The sequence below is a fragment of the Numida meleagris genome, chromosome 2, assembly GCF_002078875.1.
Source record: "Numida meleagris isolate 19003 breed g44 Domestic line chromosome 2, NumMel1.0, whole genome shotgun sequence".
NCBI classification, from domain to species: Eukaryota; Metazoa; Chordata; class Aves; order Galliformes; family Numididae; genus Numida; species Numida meleagris.
The window spans coordinates 117,214,693-117,231,943 of NC_034410.1; the positions used below are offsets into that span (position 1 = coordinate 117,214,693).

Consider the following 17,251-nt stretch of genomic DNA (forward strand, 5'->3'; position numbering starts at 1 on the left):
AAATTACAATGGAAAGTAGTGTCATTCTCTGACATGGACTTGCTTTTCACACTCTGTTTTTCAGCAATCCAGTATTTGTAAAGCTGCAATACATTATGGAATCCTAGACAACGAAGGTGGTTGGGTTGATGTCACTAGGCAAGGAAGAAAAAATTACTTCATCAAATCTTACAGAAATGGCATTCAGTCAATTGGGTAAGCTTCCTTAAAGTTAAGATGTGTGGAACAGTTTTCATTTGTTTTTGTTGTTGTTGTTATTTCATACAAACTGTGTAACAGTAGTAGTATTTTGCTCATACTTTTATCATAAAAAAATGAAAATTCTATAAAAGTGTATGTGGATACATAGGTATTATATCCATTTTGAAACTTTAGCCAGTGTTTAATGGTGTATAGAAAAGTGACAGAATAATTAATTCATTTGTAACTGTATAGACTTACTGCAGAAAAATATTACATACTGAACTAAAGTAGATTGCTTTAAATGTTTTGGACAAAGCTGGTATTTTATCCACTGTTGGCCCATTTACACAGTAATGTATGATAGCTAACAAGGCAAAAATTGTCCAAGCTTGTATTTAGAAGTGGTCATCTTGTTCTGTGCATAGAAACAACTGAACCAAGCAAAAATGCATCTCTTCTTATATTTCTGATAGTTTCATTACAATTCAGTGATATTTTGCACAAATACTTTGCTCACTATCTGCATTGGCCAATGATGGGATGATACTGTGTGCAGTGGAAACTTCATTTGGACATGAACTACACTGTTCAGGTGCTTGTCCTGAGACGGACATATAAATCCAGATACTCCCTGACATGCTGAAAGTAAAATGAGAAAAGTACTATATAAAACTGGAGTATATAATGCATAATCATCCATTGCTAGAACAGCATCAACGTTAGTATGCTGGAATCTAAGATACTAATAGTATCTGGAATCTACACTACTCTACATCTTAATGTATTCTGGAGAATTGTACATTACTATATGTAGTTAGTGTATGTGTAATAGTACTGTATGTGTAAGCATGTACGAGTAATATCAAACTGAAAGAAAACAGCATTTTGCTAAAAGATGTATTTATTTTGTGTATGAGCTTAGTGTAACCATTAGAAGCTGTGCTCTGCCTATGTGCTATGCTAACCAATTCCACATGCTGTAGAATCTGACATAATTTCTCTTTTCAACAGATTTACATAATCCAGAATAGAGAGAAACACTGTCCAGATAGACGAAGTTCAGTGGCCTAGAATTTGGGCTACCTAGATAGCACTTCAGACACTGACATTAAACTGTTTCTTTGGTCGTCAAATGATCTGAGTTTGATCCTTAAAAGGAAGATATAGATAATTATCTCTTCATTAAATGTTTTGAGACAAAGAGATAAACAGATCATAGGATCACAGAATGGCTTGGACTGGAAGGGAAATTAAAGATCAGCTAGTTCCAACCCTCAAATCCATATTGCTTTTGGACTCAGCTCTCTCACAAATGTAGTGGTAATTAAATTTCAGAAAATTTTCAAAGTGGAAGGAGTAGATTTCCTATCACTTGAGATGTCTGTGTTTCTGTGTCATCTGAGACAAAATCGTAAGAAGACCAGTCTATGCAATTGGCACTTATCCTCTGAGAATTAGAACACAGAAGTGAGGTACTAATTCTCAGTTTTGTTTTCTAAGGGCACATATAAGTTGTATTGCATCTGAACAGTAATGGCTAATTTGTTTTTGTTTTTTTATTATTCGCATTTTGGGAAAAATGTATTAGAGGCCTTATGGATTAAATACTGTTAGAGGACCAATACTATACCTTCCTCTCTATACGTATATTTCATGAAATTTCTGCTGCTGTATATGTGTATAGATGACATAATTCTTCATTAATGTCCTACACTGTTTATGACTTCACACTTTAGAGGGAATTTATAAAATATTGTGACCCGGCATCAGCACAGTAAGTCAGTTCCTAAATTGGTGTCTTTGGGATAAATAAAGAAGATTTGCCGAAGTTTCACATCTAGTAAATGTCCCTTCTACGAGGCTATGCTGCAAATTCTGTATTAGTTGATTTCTCAGAGTTTTTTAAGGTGCCTATTTACTACCTGACTAGGCTTTCTCTAGTGTTAATGGACGAAACCTTCAAACAAAAAGACTAGGGAGACCTTGCAGCTATCTGTCTCTCACCAGTGTCTCTAGATGGATTCTTGCATGGCTACACATCTATTCAATGAATATATGAAGTGGAGACAATTTCACTCCTAGTGCATATTCCAAAACTTAGAAAAAGAAATTTCAGTATAACATACAGCAAACTTCCCAGTCTTCTTCTTTGATTTATATTCAGGATTGCTAATACAGTTGTTTTTTATCCAGCTGTTCTATTATCAGAGTATAGGCTAACATTTTAAACCATATTTCTACAAGTTAATCAACAAAAGAATACAGTCAACTGTTCCCTATATCAGTGTTTGGCAATGCTAGGGCAACCAAAGTATGAGGTAACTTAGTGAAAACAAATTGAAAGGCAGTAGAGGAACAAATATGGAATTGGTGGGCCATGCAACTATGTGAACCAACCCAAGCAAACAGTTTTCAAATAGAAATTGCAGTGCTATAGGTCACACAGGAGGAATTTGCTTCCAAGGCGAGTAGGGAACCATTCCCTTAATTATTTTATTTTTTAATAAATTATTTTATAGATGCCAAAAACATTATCAGCTTTTTTTGTTGCACATGGGAAATATTAGAATAAAAGAAACTGGGCTAAAATGAAAGAGGTGTGAAGCAGAATTGTTCAGCAATTCTAATTTATATATATAATATATACAGAATGTATATACCTGATTTTATTTAACAGTGGGAAATGGATACATCTGGTAGTACTGAAAAAAAACAAACAACTTTTTTTTTGTAGTAAACTGAGCTTATAGTTTTACTGGTGATAATTTAACACAGATTCAAGATCCAAAAGTAAAATTTATTGATATTTTTCAAAAAAGCTGCCAGGAGAAACTTTTTTCAGGCTTGGAGCTTTTTGTAGGAATGGATCTTTGGGGGGAAGTGAATGATCCCTTCTAGTAGATGAGTGTTTCTGAGAAATCCTCAGCTATAGTTTTTGTTTACTAGATTTTGAGGGACAAAGAGTTTGCATAATTTGCTGTTAGCACACATAGTCTCTTAGCAAACTAAATTACTGAAAGAGTTTAACATGCATTCCTAGTTTCCAATTAGATTTACTGAGAGTAGTAAGTAAATGTGCCACTGTAATAAATAGATTCACATTTGGGTAGGGTGGGTTTAATGAGTAAAAATTGACTGAGGACAATGTATTAAGTTTATTTTTAGATTTATGAATGAAAATTCTCCTAACTAAAAAGACATAGAAGACTGGAAACATTAAGAGATGTTATTTACTGACTATTTCTGTTGTATCTTCTTCAGAAAATACCAATCTGCTAACTCCTTCACAGTCTCTAAAGTAACAGGTTAGCATTTATCTTTTATAAACTCAGTTATTTTAAACTATGATTTTCTAAATAGCACAAACTTATTGGTTTCTGTTTTACTTTTTCCAGTTCAAGCTATCACCTGTGAAACAACAGTGGAACAACTGTGCCCATTTCAAAAACCAGCTTCACACTGTCCAAGGTAAAATTCTTTGAATCTTTTATTAGCACAAAATGCTGCATATTTTCTGTCAGATACTGATAATCTAGAGTTCACATTAACAAAGGTGACAGCAGTAGCTGTAAATGTGAAGGCAGAAGTATTTTTCTGGTATTTTAGTCTTTGGTCTAAATAAATGGTAGGGTAGGTGAAGATAATCTGTTGGCTCTTTTCATAAGGAGAATTTCACTTTCTTTTGCCTGTTGAGATCTTTCTTTTGTCTCCAATCAAATCTTTGTAAATTTTTTGTTAGACTAAAGATTGCAAAGGGAAATCTATTTTTCTTTTCCATTGTTCATTATTAAATCTATGCATCTTGAGCAAAACATACGTTATTTCAATGTATTTGCTTGGAAGACATCAATTGAAAGGAACTGATGCAGATATTTGTAAAAGAAGTAATCAATTTTTTTGGAGTCTTGGCGGATACAGTGAGCAAATATATTTGCAAAATATTGAGGTATATATTTTTAAGGTAAGGTGTGGTCTGCAGGTCAGTTAACACCTTTCAGTCAAACATATGCTCCTTTTCTTTGAAGCCTATGTTTTACCTCATCGGTAGAAGCCGGTGCCTCAATATTTTGAGGAAGGAAATCGGTAACAGTTCTTAAAACCATAGATGAGTCAAAGGTAAATACACTGTAGCATGATTTACCGCAAGCTAAGCCCGAGATATCCACAGGAGTACTTTCACAGCAGTCCTACCGCCAGTACAGGAAGCAAGTACAAAGCCAGAACTGCTAGGAAAACATCCCTTCATGTAGCACTTGGGTCCGTGGACTTGTTTGGTGTTTGGCGATGACTCCTGGCTTTTTAGCTGGAGGATGTGGAGAAGTAAGTAAAGGAGTGGAATGCAGGAATGGACAGATAAAATCTCATACTTCTACCTTTATTTTTTTTCGTAATCAAAAACTGAAACTACCTTAAGAGGAAAAATAGTGTCTGTCATTAAAAAAAATAGAAATAAAAATAACACAAAAATGACTAATTAATTGTGAAGTATCAACTTCAGGAAGTTCTCAACAGCGGTGATAGACAGAAGAATCTGTATACGTGCTTAACATAGTTCTGAAAGTGTGATCGTCTATGGCACTGATTGTGCAACCTTGTTTTTTCCTCATGCCCTACCCATAAATCAGGAAGTCTTCAAAGGATTCTTTGACATCTTGCTTCCTTTAGACAAAAATCTCTCTCACAGCTGCATCAGCTTATTTTGGTGATCCGTCTGATAATACTGATAATAGCATGCCAAGGGCTGTGACATGTCAAATATCAACAAGGGCATGGATAGCATCTGATCCCCTGGAATCAGCTAGGAATCTCATTACCTTCCAGAATTTTCTATTTTATCCACAGATTTTAAGTGTTCACCCTCATTAATTGCTAAATTTCTTGTGGCATTAACACTATAGCAGGCCTTCATTCAAATATTCATCTCCTGAGAAGATACGCAGCTGTACGATTTAGATAGGATACTGTAGAAGCAATAATAATACACTGGCTTTATTACTGGGCTCCAATATGTCAAATGACAAGATCGTAAACTTATCCAAAGTGAACAAGAAGACCAGAGCTTTGAAGTATGTTTTCATGCACTTTATTATGAACCACAGGTTACTTTAGGAATCCTTTTCAATCAGTATTATCAAAATCTCAAAACTGTTAGCCTTTTAGCATCAGTATGGACCTTTGTGTATGCACCATCAAACTGATCAATACTCACTAGTGCTGCTATTGAACATGTTATAGTAGTACACTTTTATCATTCTTCCTAATTGACTGTGCTTTATTTTCAATATTCCAGAGTGTATTGTCCTCACAACTGTATGCAGGCAAATCCACACTATGCTCGTGTAATTGGAACACGAATTTATTGTGATGTAAGTACTGTAGTTTATATTGCATTATGTAATGAAACATAAAGTCCTGTGAAAAGCTATAGTGTAAAGATAATGCTAATAGATAAATATTAATTTTCCTCCACATGCTAATTTTTTACACTTAATATCATAAAAAGGTGTACTTAGCAGTCCATTCAGAAGTTCTTTTTCTTTAAATACTCCAGTGATTAAATGGAAATTTTATTAAAAACTCAGAGTAGGCTTCAGAAGTTTGTGGAACCATGTTTTCAAGTTTTGATCTAAATTCCCATTGATTTGTTTAGCACTGACAAAGTATGCTCCTTTAAATCCTTGCCCTTTAGACCATAAGGCAACCATATTTTTTGTCTAATTAACCAAAATTACTCTGAAAATAAATGTCCACACTATTATTGTTTTGGATATTTCTTATCTGTGCTGATAGCTAAATATTTGCAGAAGGATTATGATATATTTGTATAAAGTATCTCATGTTATATTATTTTAAGAGACTTATATTGCATTCTTTTCTGTCCTGTTTCCTAGTCACCAGTTTTCTCTGCCATGTCTTCTGTACATCGTGTTTAGTTCCCAAGCCAGAACTAAATGAATATTCTTTTTCATGCACCACCTTTCTCATCCCTCTATGGAGAAGCCAGGATGGAGAGGCAGAGAGAGCAGTTCACTGTCTTTTAGCTGTCACAAGGAGTACTACTGCAGCCAGCTGGGTTACTTGTGTAACTTGAGTCCCTATCCTGAAAACACTTGTACTTGCTGATGAAAGTGTTACCTGTTTGAGAAGCCCTTCCAGTTTAGCAAATAACATTGATTTATGCACGTGCAACTTGGTCCTTAATGTGCTTAAGAGGGGAGCGAAAATAGATTAATTGATGGTTCATTTTGTGGAAGACAATTTTCTTTCAGTTTTGAGGTTGCAGTCAAATTTTCCCAATGAGATAGATGAGGCTTTGTTGTGAGAGAAGGAAGACCCCTTTCAGTTTAACTTATACAAGAGGACATCTTAAAGTATAAGTTTATTTTGGCTGGAAAAATCCTAGATGGCTTTTATTAGTATTACGGAATTGTGTTTCAATGATATTTTAGATGTACTTTCTCATTATTCGTCTCCATTGTATAGAAATGTGTACGGCCATACTGTTTTTAGGGAAAAAATGTACATAAATACAGGTAAGAAGCCAGCAATGGGAGTCTTTTAACCAACCTCAGGTGTTGCTAGAGTAGATATAATCACTGAAGCTGCACCTCTAGGTTATTTTACAGCAGTTTGCAGCAGTAGTGGTAAAGAAGATAAATAGATAACTGCAGTGGAGAATTCATTTGACCTTTTCTGAGTGTCTATTTCTGTGTGAGATGAATAACCTAGTAGAGATGTCTATTCTTCTGCATTTCCTACAGAAGGTTCCAAAGGCACTCAGCTCAGATGTAGACAGATGCATCCTACCTATATTTGTACAGATGTTTCTATTGATAGTATTGTCATTATATGATCTTCTGCAGGTTTTTTTTGTTGCTATAATTTAAAGTATTTTAAAGCTAAGATGCTTTTAAATGAAATTCTTACTATCTAATATGATTGTGTATTTTGTACACTACACTTGTGACTGAACTAGATTCACATTAAATATTTATAGAGAACATCTAACAAGTGTGTCCTCTTTTTCAGATTTTCATGTATTCACAGATTTGTCCATAGATACAGGGAATTCATTTCTGCACTTGTCATAGTAAATGTATTTCTAATTGCAGTCAGAGATCTTCTTGGTTAATTCCAGAAAACCAATATTTTTTTTTGTGATGTTCCCGCAAATTCTTTTTCCTCCCACATATGAGAATGTATGTACATACTCATATATGCACGACTATTTATTTGCACTAGTGCTTAGGCCACTTGCATTCAGTAGATGTTGAAGAATTTGCTTATATAAATATTCTTTAAAAACAAGTAATTAACAAATGTCATTTCAAAAATATGCATTTAGAAAATGATTTTGGTAGTATTGATGAGAATTTAATCATTATTTAATCATTTCTATTTTCAGTTTGATCATATACACATTCTTATATTCATGTAGTGTTTTACAGCTACTCCTTTTTCCCCTGTTCCTGAGAGGGATTGTTCTCTGATTTGTCAGTAGTGCCACACAGAACTTTTATTCTTTTATTTCTCCCATCCTTTATAGCTTTGATATTGTAATGACTGTGCCTAATATAACTAAAGCAAATCCATCCATTATTTCATCCTCCGTTCTTCCAGTCTACTAACTATTGTCACTTTGTCTGTGACAGATGAATTACAACTGCAGTTCATATAGTCAACGTCTATAAACTTAGTTGTGGATGGAGTTTTCACCTAATACTAATCCCTTTGTGTTCTAAGCACTCTACTTTTGGTACCTTCCATTTGTTTCTCTTATCTTGAGGTAGATTGTAAGTTCTTTAAAACAAAAGTATCTCTTATTCTATGTCTGTGGTACAATACGATTCTCTTCTGAAAAGAGCTGTTACAGTGTAAAAAAAATCCTGGAGTATGTGTTGTTCTCCACAAACAGAAGTACAAATTACTCATTCTTCACATGGCTCAAACACCTTTGTGCCTTGTGAGGTCCTTCTGCTATGAATTTCTACATGGCAATTCTTTCCATGTTGGGAGGCAGGGTAAAAAGAAAGTTTCCTACTTTCTTGTGCTGAGAAGTTGCTTCCACCTTTCAAGTTCGGTTAATCCATTTTGTCTAAAACTTTTTGAATTTTATTCCTGATATTTCAGAGTCATGTCACGTCAGCAAGCATTTTAACAGTGTCTGTGTTTTTAAAGCACTTTTCAATTGACTTCATTTGTGAAGTAAAATAAAAACTTTCTCAATAACTAAATTATATCAGGTTTAATGTGATTGTCCAAACTCTGTTGGAGATAATGTTGCAAGACCTGCCTATACAAAGTTTGTCTTTTGCTGTTACTCTTAACTCTTGGATTGTCAAGGTACCAAGATAACAAATAATAATAACTAACAAGGGTCCCTTCCAACCCCTGCAATTCTGTGAAATCTTTTTACACAAAAGAAGAGAGGCCTTTTGAAGTAGCTATAGTAGTTAAATTAAAAATTCTACTTGTAGATTTTTTGCAAAAAAATTATTGTAAGAATTTCTGAAGACATTAAGTTTTATATTACATTACTTATATTTATCCTGTCGTTTTCACAGTAGGAAGCATTTTCCCAAAGACTCTTTACTAGTTATAACTCTTCATTATGAGTGTTGATTGAGTAATTCTACAAAAAAAAAGTGAGCCTAATTTTGGTGGCTACAGATTAGCAAAGGTCTTTTATCTGAAGAATTTGATGGTGTTTTATCAGTTCAGACCATCTGTGGATCTGGACAATATTTTTTTTTTTTCAGTAACCATATACGGAAATATTTCCCTAACTCTTGTGCAAAAAATATTAGTAACTCTCTACTGTAGTAAAATTGAAACACTGTAATACAAAACCACTATTAAGTAGTCCTATAGCCCTTCAATGGCAAGGGAGACAGGCTTATGGTTAAAATGCCTTTGCAGAGTACTCCTAGTCTGTGTTAGATACTTGGTAATTTGCTGAGGAATTGAAGAAGGAAAATAAGCAGCTTGGCGTTCAGATTCTATGAGCTGTTTAAATATTAATGAATGTCAGAGGGTTCAGAATACAGCCAGGTCATATGCTCTATGAAATGTTTATATTATCTTAAATTTATTAATATGGTAACTTAGAATTCTGCCTTATATATCCTTCAGAGTGAATTCATGAAAATTGAAGAAAAAACCCAAACCCCTGAAGTTTTCCAGAAATTGTTATGTCTGCTAATGTGAAATTACCAATAATGCGCTGAATTTTTGATTAAGTTGTGAAATCCTATTCTGCTAAAGTTACTTTAATAAGTTACCATACATCTCTAAGTAATGTGATGAGGATGTAATATTATTGAGTAGAAAATTTTATGGCATCAATACTGGAATCTAGTTTAGATGAAGAACACCAAACCAATGAAAAGTTATTGAAAACTCAAAACAGATAATACTTCAAAAATTATAAAAACCTTATGCATTTATTCATTTGCATTCATATGAGAATACATAATTGTTCATAAGGTATGTACATTTGTGCTCCATGCTCATCTGTAAAGTAGTATTAGAATTTAATCTGAAAATAATTTATTGAGTTCACCTTATCAACTCCCCTTCTGTTTCACATATCCTGTATAAGTGTCTTGACTTTAGCTTTAAAATATTGCCTAACCATTCTTCAGTGATTTGGTATCCAAGTGTATGACCAACCCTAGCACTGACTCTTTTTCCAGCAAGTAGTCATTCTCTTCTCTAAAAGCCTCCATCCCTTTACCTTTTCCTTCTTTTTCACTTGACCAGAAACTTCCAAATAATATTGAAACAGTAAGTATCTCAACCACCTTCAAATGCAATTATGAATAATATTTCCTGTCTAATAATATACACAGTGTAGTCTATTGGTTACTATTATGAAGATGATCTCTTTTTTACCCAATTGTACCTCTGGCTTATTTTATATCTCCAATGTGAACTGAAATTAAATTTGTTACTATATTATAGCACTAGTAATTAATAGTATTCCTCTAGTTCTTCACTGTAGTTAATTGCTTGTAAATCTCATCTTTTGTTTCCTTAGACTTTAATCTTGTATTTGCAGATGCCATTTGTCCCCCTCTATATTAGAAATCACACAGCAGCAATCTGATCTATAGATACTTTCATACTATGAGTATATAAAGGATGCTGAAATCCTAAAACTAAACTGACTACTACTAATGAAAGTGGTGGATTTGGGAAGGGGATAAGTTTGAAGGAGTACATAAATGACATCCCTTCTGACATGTTCAAAAAATGCAGCCAGCAGTACGGAGGGAAAAACTTTAAAGCATCTTTGTTAGATTCTCTACACAAGCAGTTTCAAATCATTACTCTCAGAAATACTGTAACATTAAAAGACAAACTATATAACATTGAAGCTGGCAGCGTCTGTGTTTGGAATAAGAGTAGGAAAATCACCAGTATTTTAAGTTCCTGATTTTGTATAGCATTGAGATTACAAAATAGCTACAGTAACAGATATAAATTATTCCAGTTACAACTGGAAGAAATGCATCTCTTGTTTGAACAGTGGTCTGTGTGACCAGCTATTGATATTTATATTGGCTTCAAATTTAAGGTTGGTTGAGGAGAGGCCTATTGCAGCAAGGATTTTTTTCTTTTTCCACAAAATAGCTTGGTTTTAAGTGGAGATTCACTGTAACTAGAACTATGCTTTGCAGCACTGTGTATTGAAGAAGACTGGGACCTTCATTCTGCGTTATATAAGAAGCTTCATAGTTATGGCTATTGATTTTAAATATGTTGAAAGTGATAATATGCTTGCATAAGTAATCTGCAAGTTCAAATCAATTATTTAAGTTAACATTTTCAAGATTGTCACTGAGCTCTCCTTCTGTGAATATTATTTGTGCTACATAGATTCATGAGAGAAAATCAGTGGCCAGAGAGTGTAGGTTTCACCCAGTAGAAACTGCTGTTAACTTCACAGAGAGTTTTGCCTGCATAAAGTTTGTGATAGAAAAATTCTTCTTCTGAAGCAATTGAAGAGACTTCACATCCCAAGTCTATTTCCTCACTCAGAATTAGGGATCTAAAGTCATTAGCCTGGCATTAATCAACTATCATGTCTAAAATTCCTTATTTTAGATCTCTTTGTTCTATTTGATGCTCGCATTATAACTTTAATCTAATTAGCTTTTAATATTAGCCCATGCCTGGATAGAAAAATTGTAATATTCCCTTGAATATGGAATGTTTCACTGCTGTTTGAGGTTCTTCAGCTGGAGATGGAATTACTGTCCTCTGTCTCTTACTTTTGGAGTAGGACATCTCTTCCTAGAAACATACGACTGCTGTGTGCCTTTGCTACTGTGCTGTTCTACTGTTTGGCTATGACTGGAGATTAAACAGAATCTTCTGATTTGTAATAATTCATGGGACATGGGTTTGGTTTTCACTACCTCTCTACAACTGAAATGAAGGCAGATAGAGCCTTTCATTGTGAAAAGCCCAAGAATTTAAACATGTTTATGTTTCTTGAAATGAAATAGGCTGAAATAAATGATTTTTGGGTCATGCTGTGAAACTTTGCTGAAGAGACAGTGGCTGTACTCCTATACATTGGCTTAATCCATATGTAACTGATTTAAGTACTGTAAAGATTAATAAAATCAGTCATGCAATGAGTGTAATTATTTTACATTTCCTAGAATTTGGTTTAGAAATTCTTCTTTTTTTTCTAAAAAATTTGAAATAAAAAAAATGTAAACTAATCTTCTCCTCATTCTTTCTTAGATATCCAGCATCTGTCGGGCAGCTGTACATGCTGGTGTAGTCCGCAACCAGGGCGGTTACGTTGATGTTATGCCAGTAGACAAAAGAAAGGTGTACATTGCTTCCTTCCAAAATGGCATATTTTCAGAAAGGTACAGAGCTCATTTTCTAATATTACTGTTTACCCTTCACCTTGATAAGATTATAAAGTCTTGCATTATGTCTGTTTGTACCTGGGGCACAGCTAGTAACCAATTAGGCTAACATGGGTGATTTACAGAGCTTGTGTAACAGCTGTGGTGACTTTGGAGAAGCTGTGGTACCAGAGCTGCCTGCCTCCTCTAAGCTGATAAATCATTATTCTAAAAAGCTGCTTATGAAAAAAAAAATAATAACCCTCTTGTTTATTTTTCTGGTTATGTTGCAACAGAATATTTAATTAAAAATGCCTCTAGTTTCTTTGGGATTTTTTAAAATTAATATCAGTGATCTATTCTTTCTGAGTTAGAGGTTCTGCAGTAGGCTGGTACTAGCATTTAGCTGCAGGTTCGTTCATTCACTCTGAAGTGGTCTTTACAGATTTATACAATATCAAACCAATGAGCCTGGTCCATGAATGATGCACAGAAATCTTTAAAAGTTTGTAGTTTCTATTTTTTAATGGTTTAATTTTTTTTATCAGCTTTTCTGAAAGACAGAGATGTGTTGTGAAAGTCCATTTAATTATACTCAGTATATTAGCAAGTTCTATAATGACAATTCATGGCTGAACACTGCAAATCAAATTTAATTGCTGATAGAGCTCTCCAGGTGCTACAGGAAGAAAAAGATATAACCTTAAGAAAAACTTTCTCAGTCTTGTAAAGCTATGAATGATTGTTACCTCTGTAAAATCTCAGAAAGTTTCTTCAAGAACCTGGAGATAGGAGAAAGATAAAGATTTTTTCTTATTTTTTATTATACTTGTCAGGCAGTCTTGCCCCTTTCTTTCAGAAACCTCTGAGCAAACCTAGAAACTTGTGAAATACGTATTTCATTTCCTTCGTGAATAATTTCATGAACATATTCTTTGGCCTTTTCCTGATTATCCTCCAGTTCCCTCAGAAAGAATGCTTCTTTATTGTCTCTTTTGTTCCCCTTCTAAATTCCCTCACTGAGTAGAAAAGTAGTTAGAAAAAGCATTGCAAATTTAATCATTATCTGTACTTTACCATCTTGGTCAATGTTTTGGAGACCATTCTCATGAAATATTTTTGTGAAACTGAAGAACTGTAATGAAGACTGCAATGCCAGTGGAGACAACATATTTAATTGCTCCCTTTTTTATGTTCACTCCATTTCCCCATCTTTCTCAGATGTGCCTCAAATAGGTTTTGCAGAAGGGAAATAATGAGACCATTAAATATGACAAGTTATTTTAGTTTTCATTACAAAAATGTTTATTCTAACAAAATTTCATTGTATTTTTTATTGTTGTTCTTTTGAAGCCAGATATTTATCTGTTACTGGCTATCAGTACTTTAAATATATTTCCTTTTTGTAAAATATAAGTTCTGTTTAGCAATACATCCTTTAGCATATAAACAATCAATGAGCAAGTGATCTCTTGGATCTGCAAGTTATATCTGAATATAGTTCTTTAAATAGTCAACATAAGATACATGCTTTCCCATAAACTTTTCTTTAGCATTTTGCTTCATTAGAGCTTTATTCTTTTATCCAGAATCCCTCATTACAAAGGAAAATCTAGGATTACTTGAAATTCATACGTAATGAATTGTTTCTAATAAATATATTGGGAGAAAAAGTCATCTGAATTTTTTATCATTTTTGTTACAAATTAAAAAAAAATTTTAGATATTAAAAGTTATGTAGTCACAGGAAGAGTTGCAGGAACCTAGAACTGTATTTAACTATTCAAAAAAGTTATCATTGGAGTGTCATAATCTTAAAAATAACAGCAGCAATGTTTGTTTGTTTGTTTTTCTTAATGTTTCAGTTTACAGAATCCTCCTGGAAGCAAGGCATTCAGAGTATTTGCTGTCGTTTGAATCTAGCAAGTAGACTGTAAAAACAGGCAAGTGAAGCCACAGCACTTGGAAGAGAATACTAAAGACCATTTCTTATCATTGCTAAAATTTGTATAAAGCTGTAACATTGTTGTACAGAAGATATATACTGCTTCCCACCAAAAAACTTTAAATTACATATAAATTTTAGTGAAAAAATCTTTAAACATGGGAGAAAAATCCATTTGAAAATCTATATTGATATATAACAGTATTTTGAATCCTGTGTTAAATATTGCTATATTTTCTTAGCAGTTACTCCTATACAGCTATTTCAAAGCTCATAAATGTTCTGTGTTTTCTTCATCTGAGTATATTATTGTATGGTGCTTTATATATGCCACTAACAGTACCCTTAAAACTAGGGAGGCCTTAGTTTTTATTTCCAATGTACATAAAAGAAGCCATCCCAATAATTCATTATAACAAATCATGCCTTAAAGTAAAATAAAAATATATATAACTTTTTGATGATTTACAGTAGCATTAGCCATGCAAGCATAAATGAAGAGCTAGACTGTTTTTCAACTTTCACACAAATCATAACAAGTTCAAATACAATTTTTAAATAAAATAGAAAATACAGAGAAGTCCTATAGAGAAAACATATTAGTATGTTTTCCTCTAAACAAATATTTCTACAAGAGAGGTCCATTCATATTTGCTATTTCTTAAATACATTAATAAATCAAATGTTTATTGGATGCTGCTAAGCTCTTTAGTTCAAGGTACCGATTCACTATGGCCCAGTCCTTCACATATATTCTCTTACCTTGGAACGGCATATTGAGTGAGATGTATTAAACTTTGAAGGATCTTAATCTAAAAGTAAATTTTCATATTGAGAAGTGGAGTCACCTGAAATTAAGGCATAAACCATCAGATCTGCGGTGCAGTTCTGCATACATACGCTTTACTTTCACCATGTGACTCATTCAATTTACCTAAATTGGGTTTGAGAAAAAAACATAGAATTGTACACGTGCATAGTTATTTGCAACCTTGAGGGCTTAAGCTGTACATGGTATCCGTACACTATACAAAATTATGAGGGTAAATTTTAAGAAAATAGCAATCTCATTCCTCATGACCTGGCAAATATTCCTGCAGGCCAGGAGGTACAGTGGTGCGGAGCCCTGTAACAATTGTCATTTGTTGCTTCACCATTTTTTGAAATTCATTTATGGTGAACAGCCTTGTGCATTAATATTACCATATTATGGTATATGAAGAACATGTAATGGTGATACTATGTTTCTTTCTATGAAAAGTGTATTGTGCTTTAAGACTGAAAAGCTGTTAAAATTTATTTTTGGTATTTTTTGTTTCTGTTGTTGAATTTATTTCCTTTCAACTTGTAAACTGATTTGTATTCTTCATACTTCAGAATATTATATTCTGCCTTCTGTTTTGCTACATGTACTACCTCATGTAGTTAGACAAGCTTTGTTAGTATTTTTTAATCTGTTTTGAATAAAAATAATTTACTTAGAATTCATTTGATGGCCTTTATTGTTCGACTGTTTCCCCTGCCTCAAGAAGAAAAACCACACACAGTTTACTTCTTCTACTCAACTAATTGTTCAAGGTGTACAACCAAGCAGTAGACATAGTCTGAAATTTCAAAAGTTGTAGAGGCAATGTAGGCACACAACTTCTGTTAATTACATTCAGAGTTCTCTGAATAAGCCTTGCAGTCATTTTTCAAGTTCTAGTCAGGGTATTTGGGAGCAGACTGTTTTGTCATTTTAAAGGGGAACTGTGTCAAAAGCCAATGTTATAAAAACAAACAAGCAAACCAAAAGCTGCCACCTTTCTCCATCTCAATCCAACCCTTTGCTCTTCTGGTAAATGGTTCTGGTGAGAAATGTTCCTAGTAAGTTCTAGTTGGGAAATCTGTTTAACTGATGAGAGAGACGAAACGTGGTGTTGGCAGGGGAGGCGGCATTGAAAGAAGCTTTATGTAGATTGGGCAGTAACGTCACTAACCACTGTTCAGAAATGATGCCATAGTGCAAGTAGACTTTGACTGTGATGGGGCACCAAATCACTCCAAGGCTTGAGGCAGATTTGCACCACCATTCTTTAAATAAAAAAAACAGTTGAGGTTATCAGAACATAAAATGGAATAAGACAATTTCTGAAATTAAGGAGAAGCAGACCTCCAGGTAAAGATATTTGAAACAACACTGTGTGAAAGCAAACACAGTGCCCTTTTCCTCACAGACAGGAGACTTTCCTACAGCTTGGCTATACAACCCAGCAGCAACCTTGTTGCCATGAGTTACTGGTGCTGCAGAGCCTTGGTGGTGAATCAGCTCCCTGCTCTCTGACCAGGCAAATAGCATACCTCTCTTTCTTTGGGTAGAGCAGAGCCTGAGGTAGAGGGAGAGATACCACAGCCAAGCCTTCAGTCATAACCACACCTTCCTTCCTTTCACTACTTGTGTGAAGAGGGGCCTAGATGGAAATGCAGCTGCTACACCAAATTTCTGCCTTTTTCCTATATTTGTTTTCTTGAACAGTTTTGTTGTTGTTCTTGATGTCTTTTTTTGTTGTTGTTCTACATGTCTGCTTTCTGCCCTCTCTCTCATCTTTGAAGTGCAATCTGTGTCTGTTGGGAGTTCCTGTGCAAGGGGTCAGGTGTGTTTTGTGGGAAAAAAAATTGGGGGCAACCTCCAGTGAGTTACTGTGAGCAGCTCTCCAACACTGTTAAAAGAAGAAAGGGAGGTAACTCTCCTCATATCTGTTCCACAAATTTGGGAGCCCGGTTGCTTTTTTGCATGCAGTGATTCTAACCTATTAAAATAGAAATCCCCAGCTAATTTCAGCCTCTTGAGAACTGTCAAAGAATGAGTCAATAAGTTTCTGTTTCCCAACAGTTGTAGAGTGAGAGCTAGGCATTTTTATTTTTGTCTGCAACAAAGCAACTATATGCCAGATGGTTACAACTAATTTGAATGAGTAACTAGTAGTAGTAAGAGCACGTTACAGCATAATCCAAAAGTACTGGAGAAAGTAAGTTTTCAAATTCTGAAGAACTTCTTGGTTAATCAGAAAGTTACAAAATGATGGTATGAAATTAAAAGAAATAAAAAGCATAAGCAATAAGAAAGCTTAATTCATGCTATTCAAAAATTTTAGCTTCCTCCCAGAAAACACCAGTGAATAGCTACCAAGAATAATTACCACTGATCCATAATAATCCTCTTCCAAAATACATAAACCACTCTCCCCCCAAAATACCCAAGCTGTTTTAGTAC

The 17,251-nt window shown here is 34.1% G+C and overlaps 1 protein-coding gene across 2 annotated transcripts in view; it reads left to right on the forward strand.

Moving 5' to 3' along the window:
* The window catches only part of CRISPLD1 (cysteine rich secretory protein LCCL domain containing 1), a 41,725-nt gene extending 26,319 nt beyond the window's left edge, over positions 1-15,406 (forward strand). For both annotated transcript variants that reach the window (XM_021388464.1, XM_021388465.1), the window contains 6 exons: positions 65-195; positions 3,445-3,488; positions 3,579-3,651; positions 5,474-5,549; positions 11,941-12,071; positions 13,919-15,406. In XM_021388464.1, the coding sequence (XP_021244139.1) occupies positions 65-195; positions 3,445-3,488; positions 3,579-3,651; positions 5,474-5,549; positions 11,941-12,071; positions 13,919-13,970 (507 nt within the window). In that variant the 3' untranslated portion in view covers positions 13,971-15,406. The remainder of the gene's footprint in view (positions 1-64; positions 196-3,444; positions 3,489-3,578; positions 3,652-5,473; positions 5,550-11,940; positions 12,072-13,918) is intronic.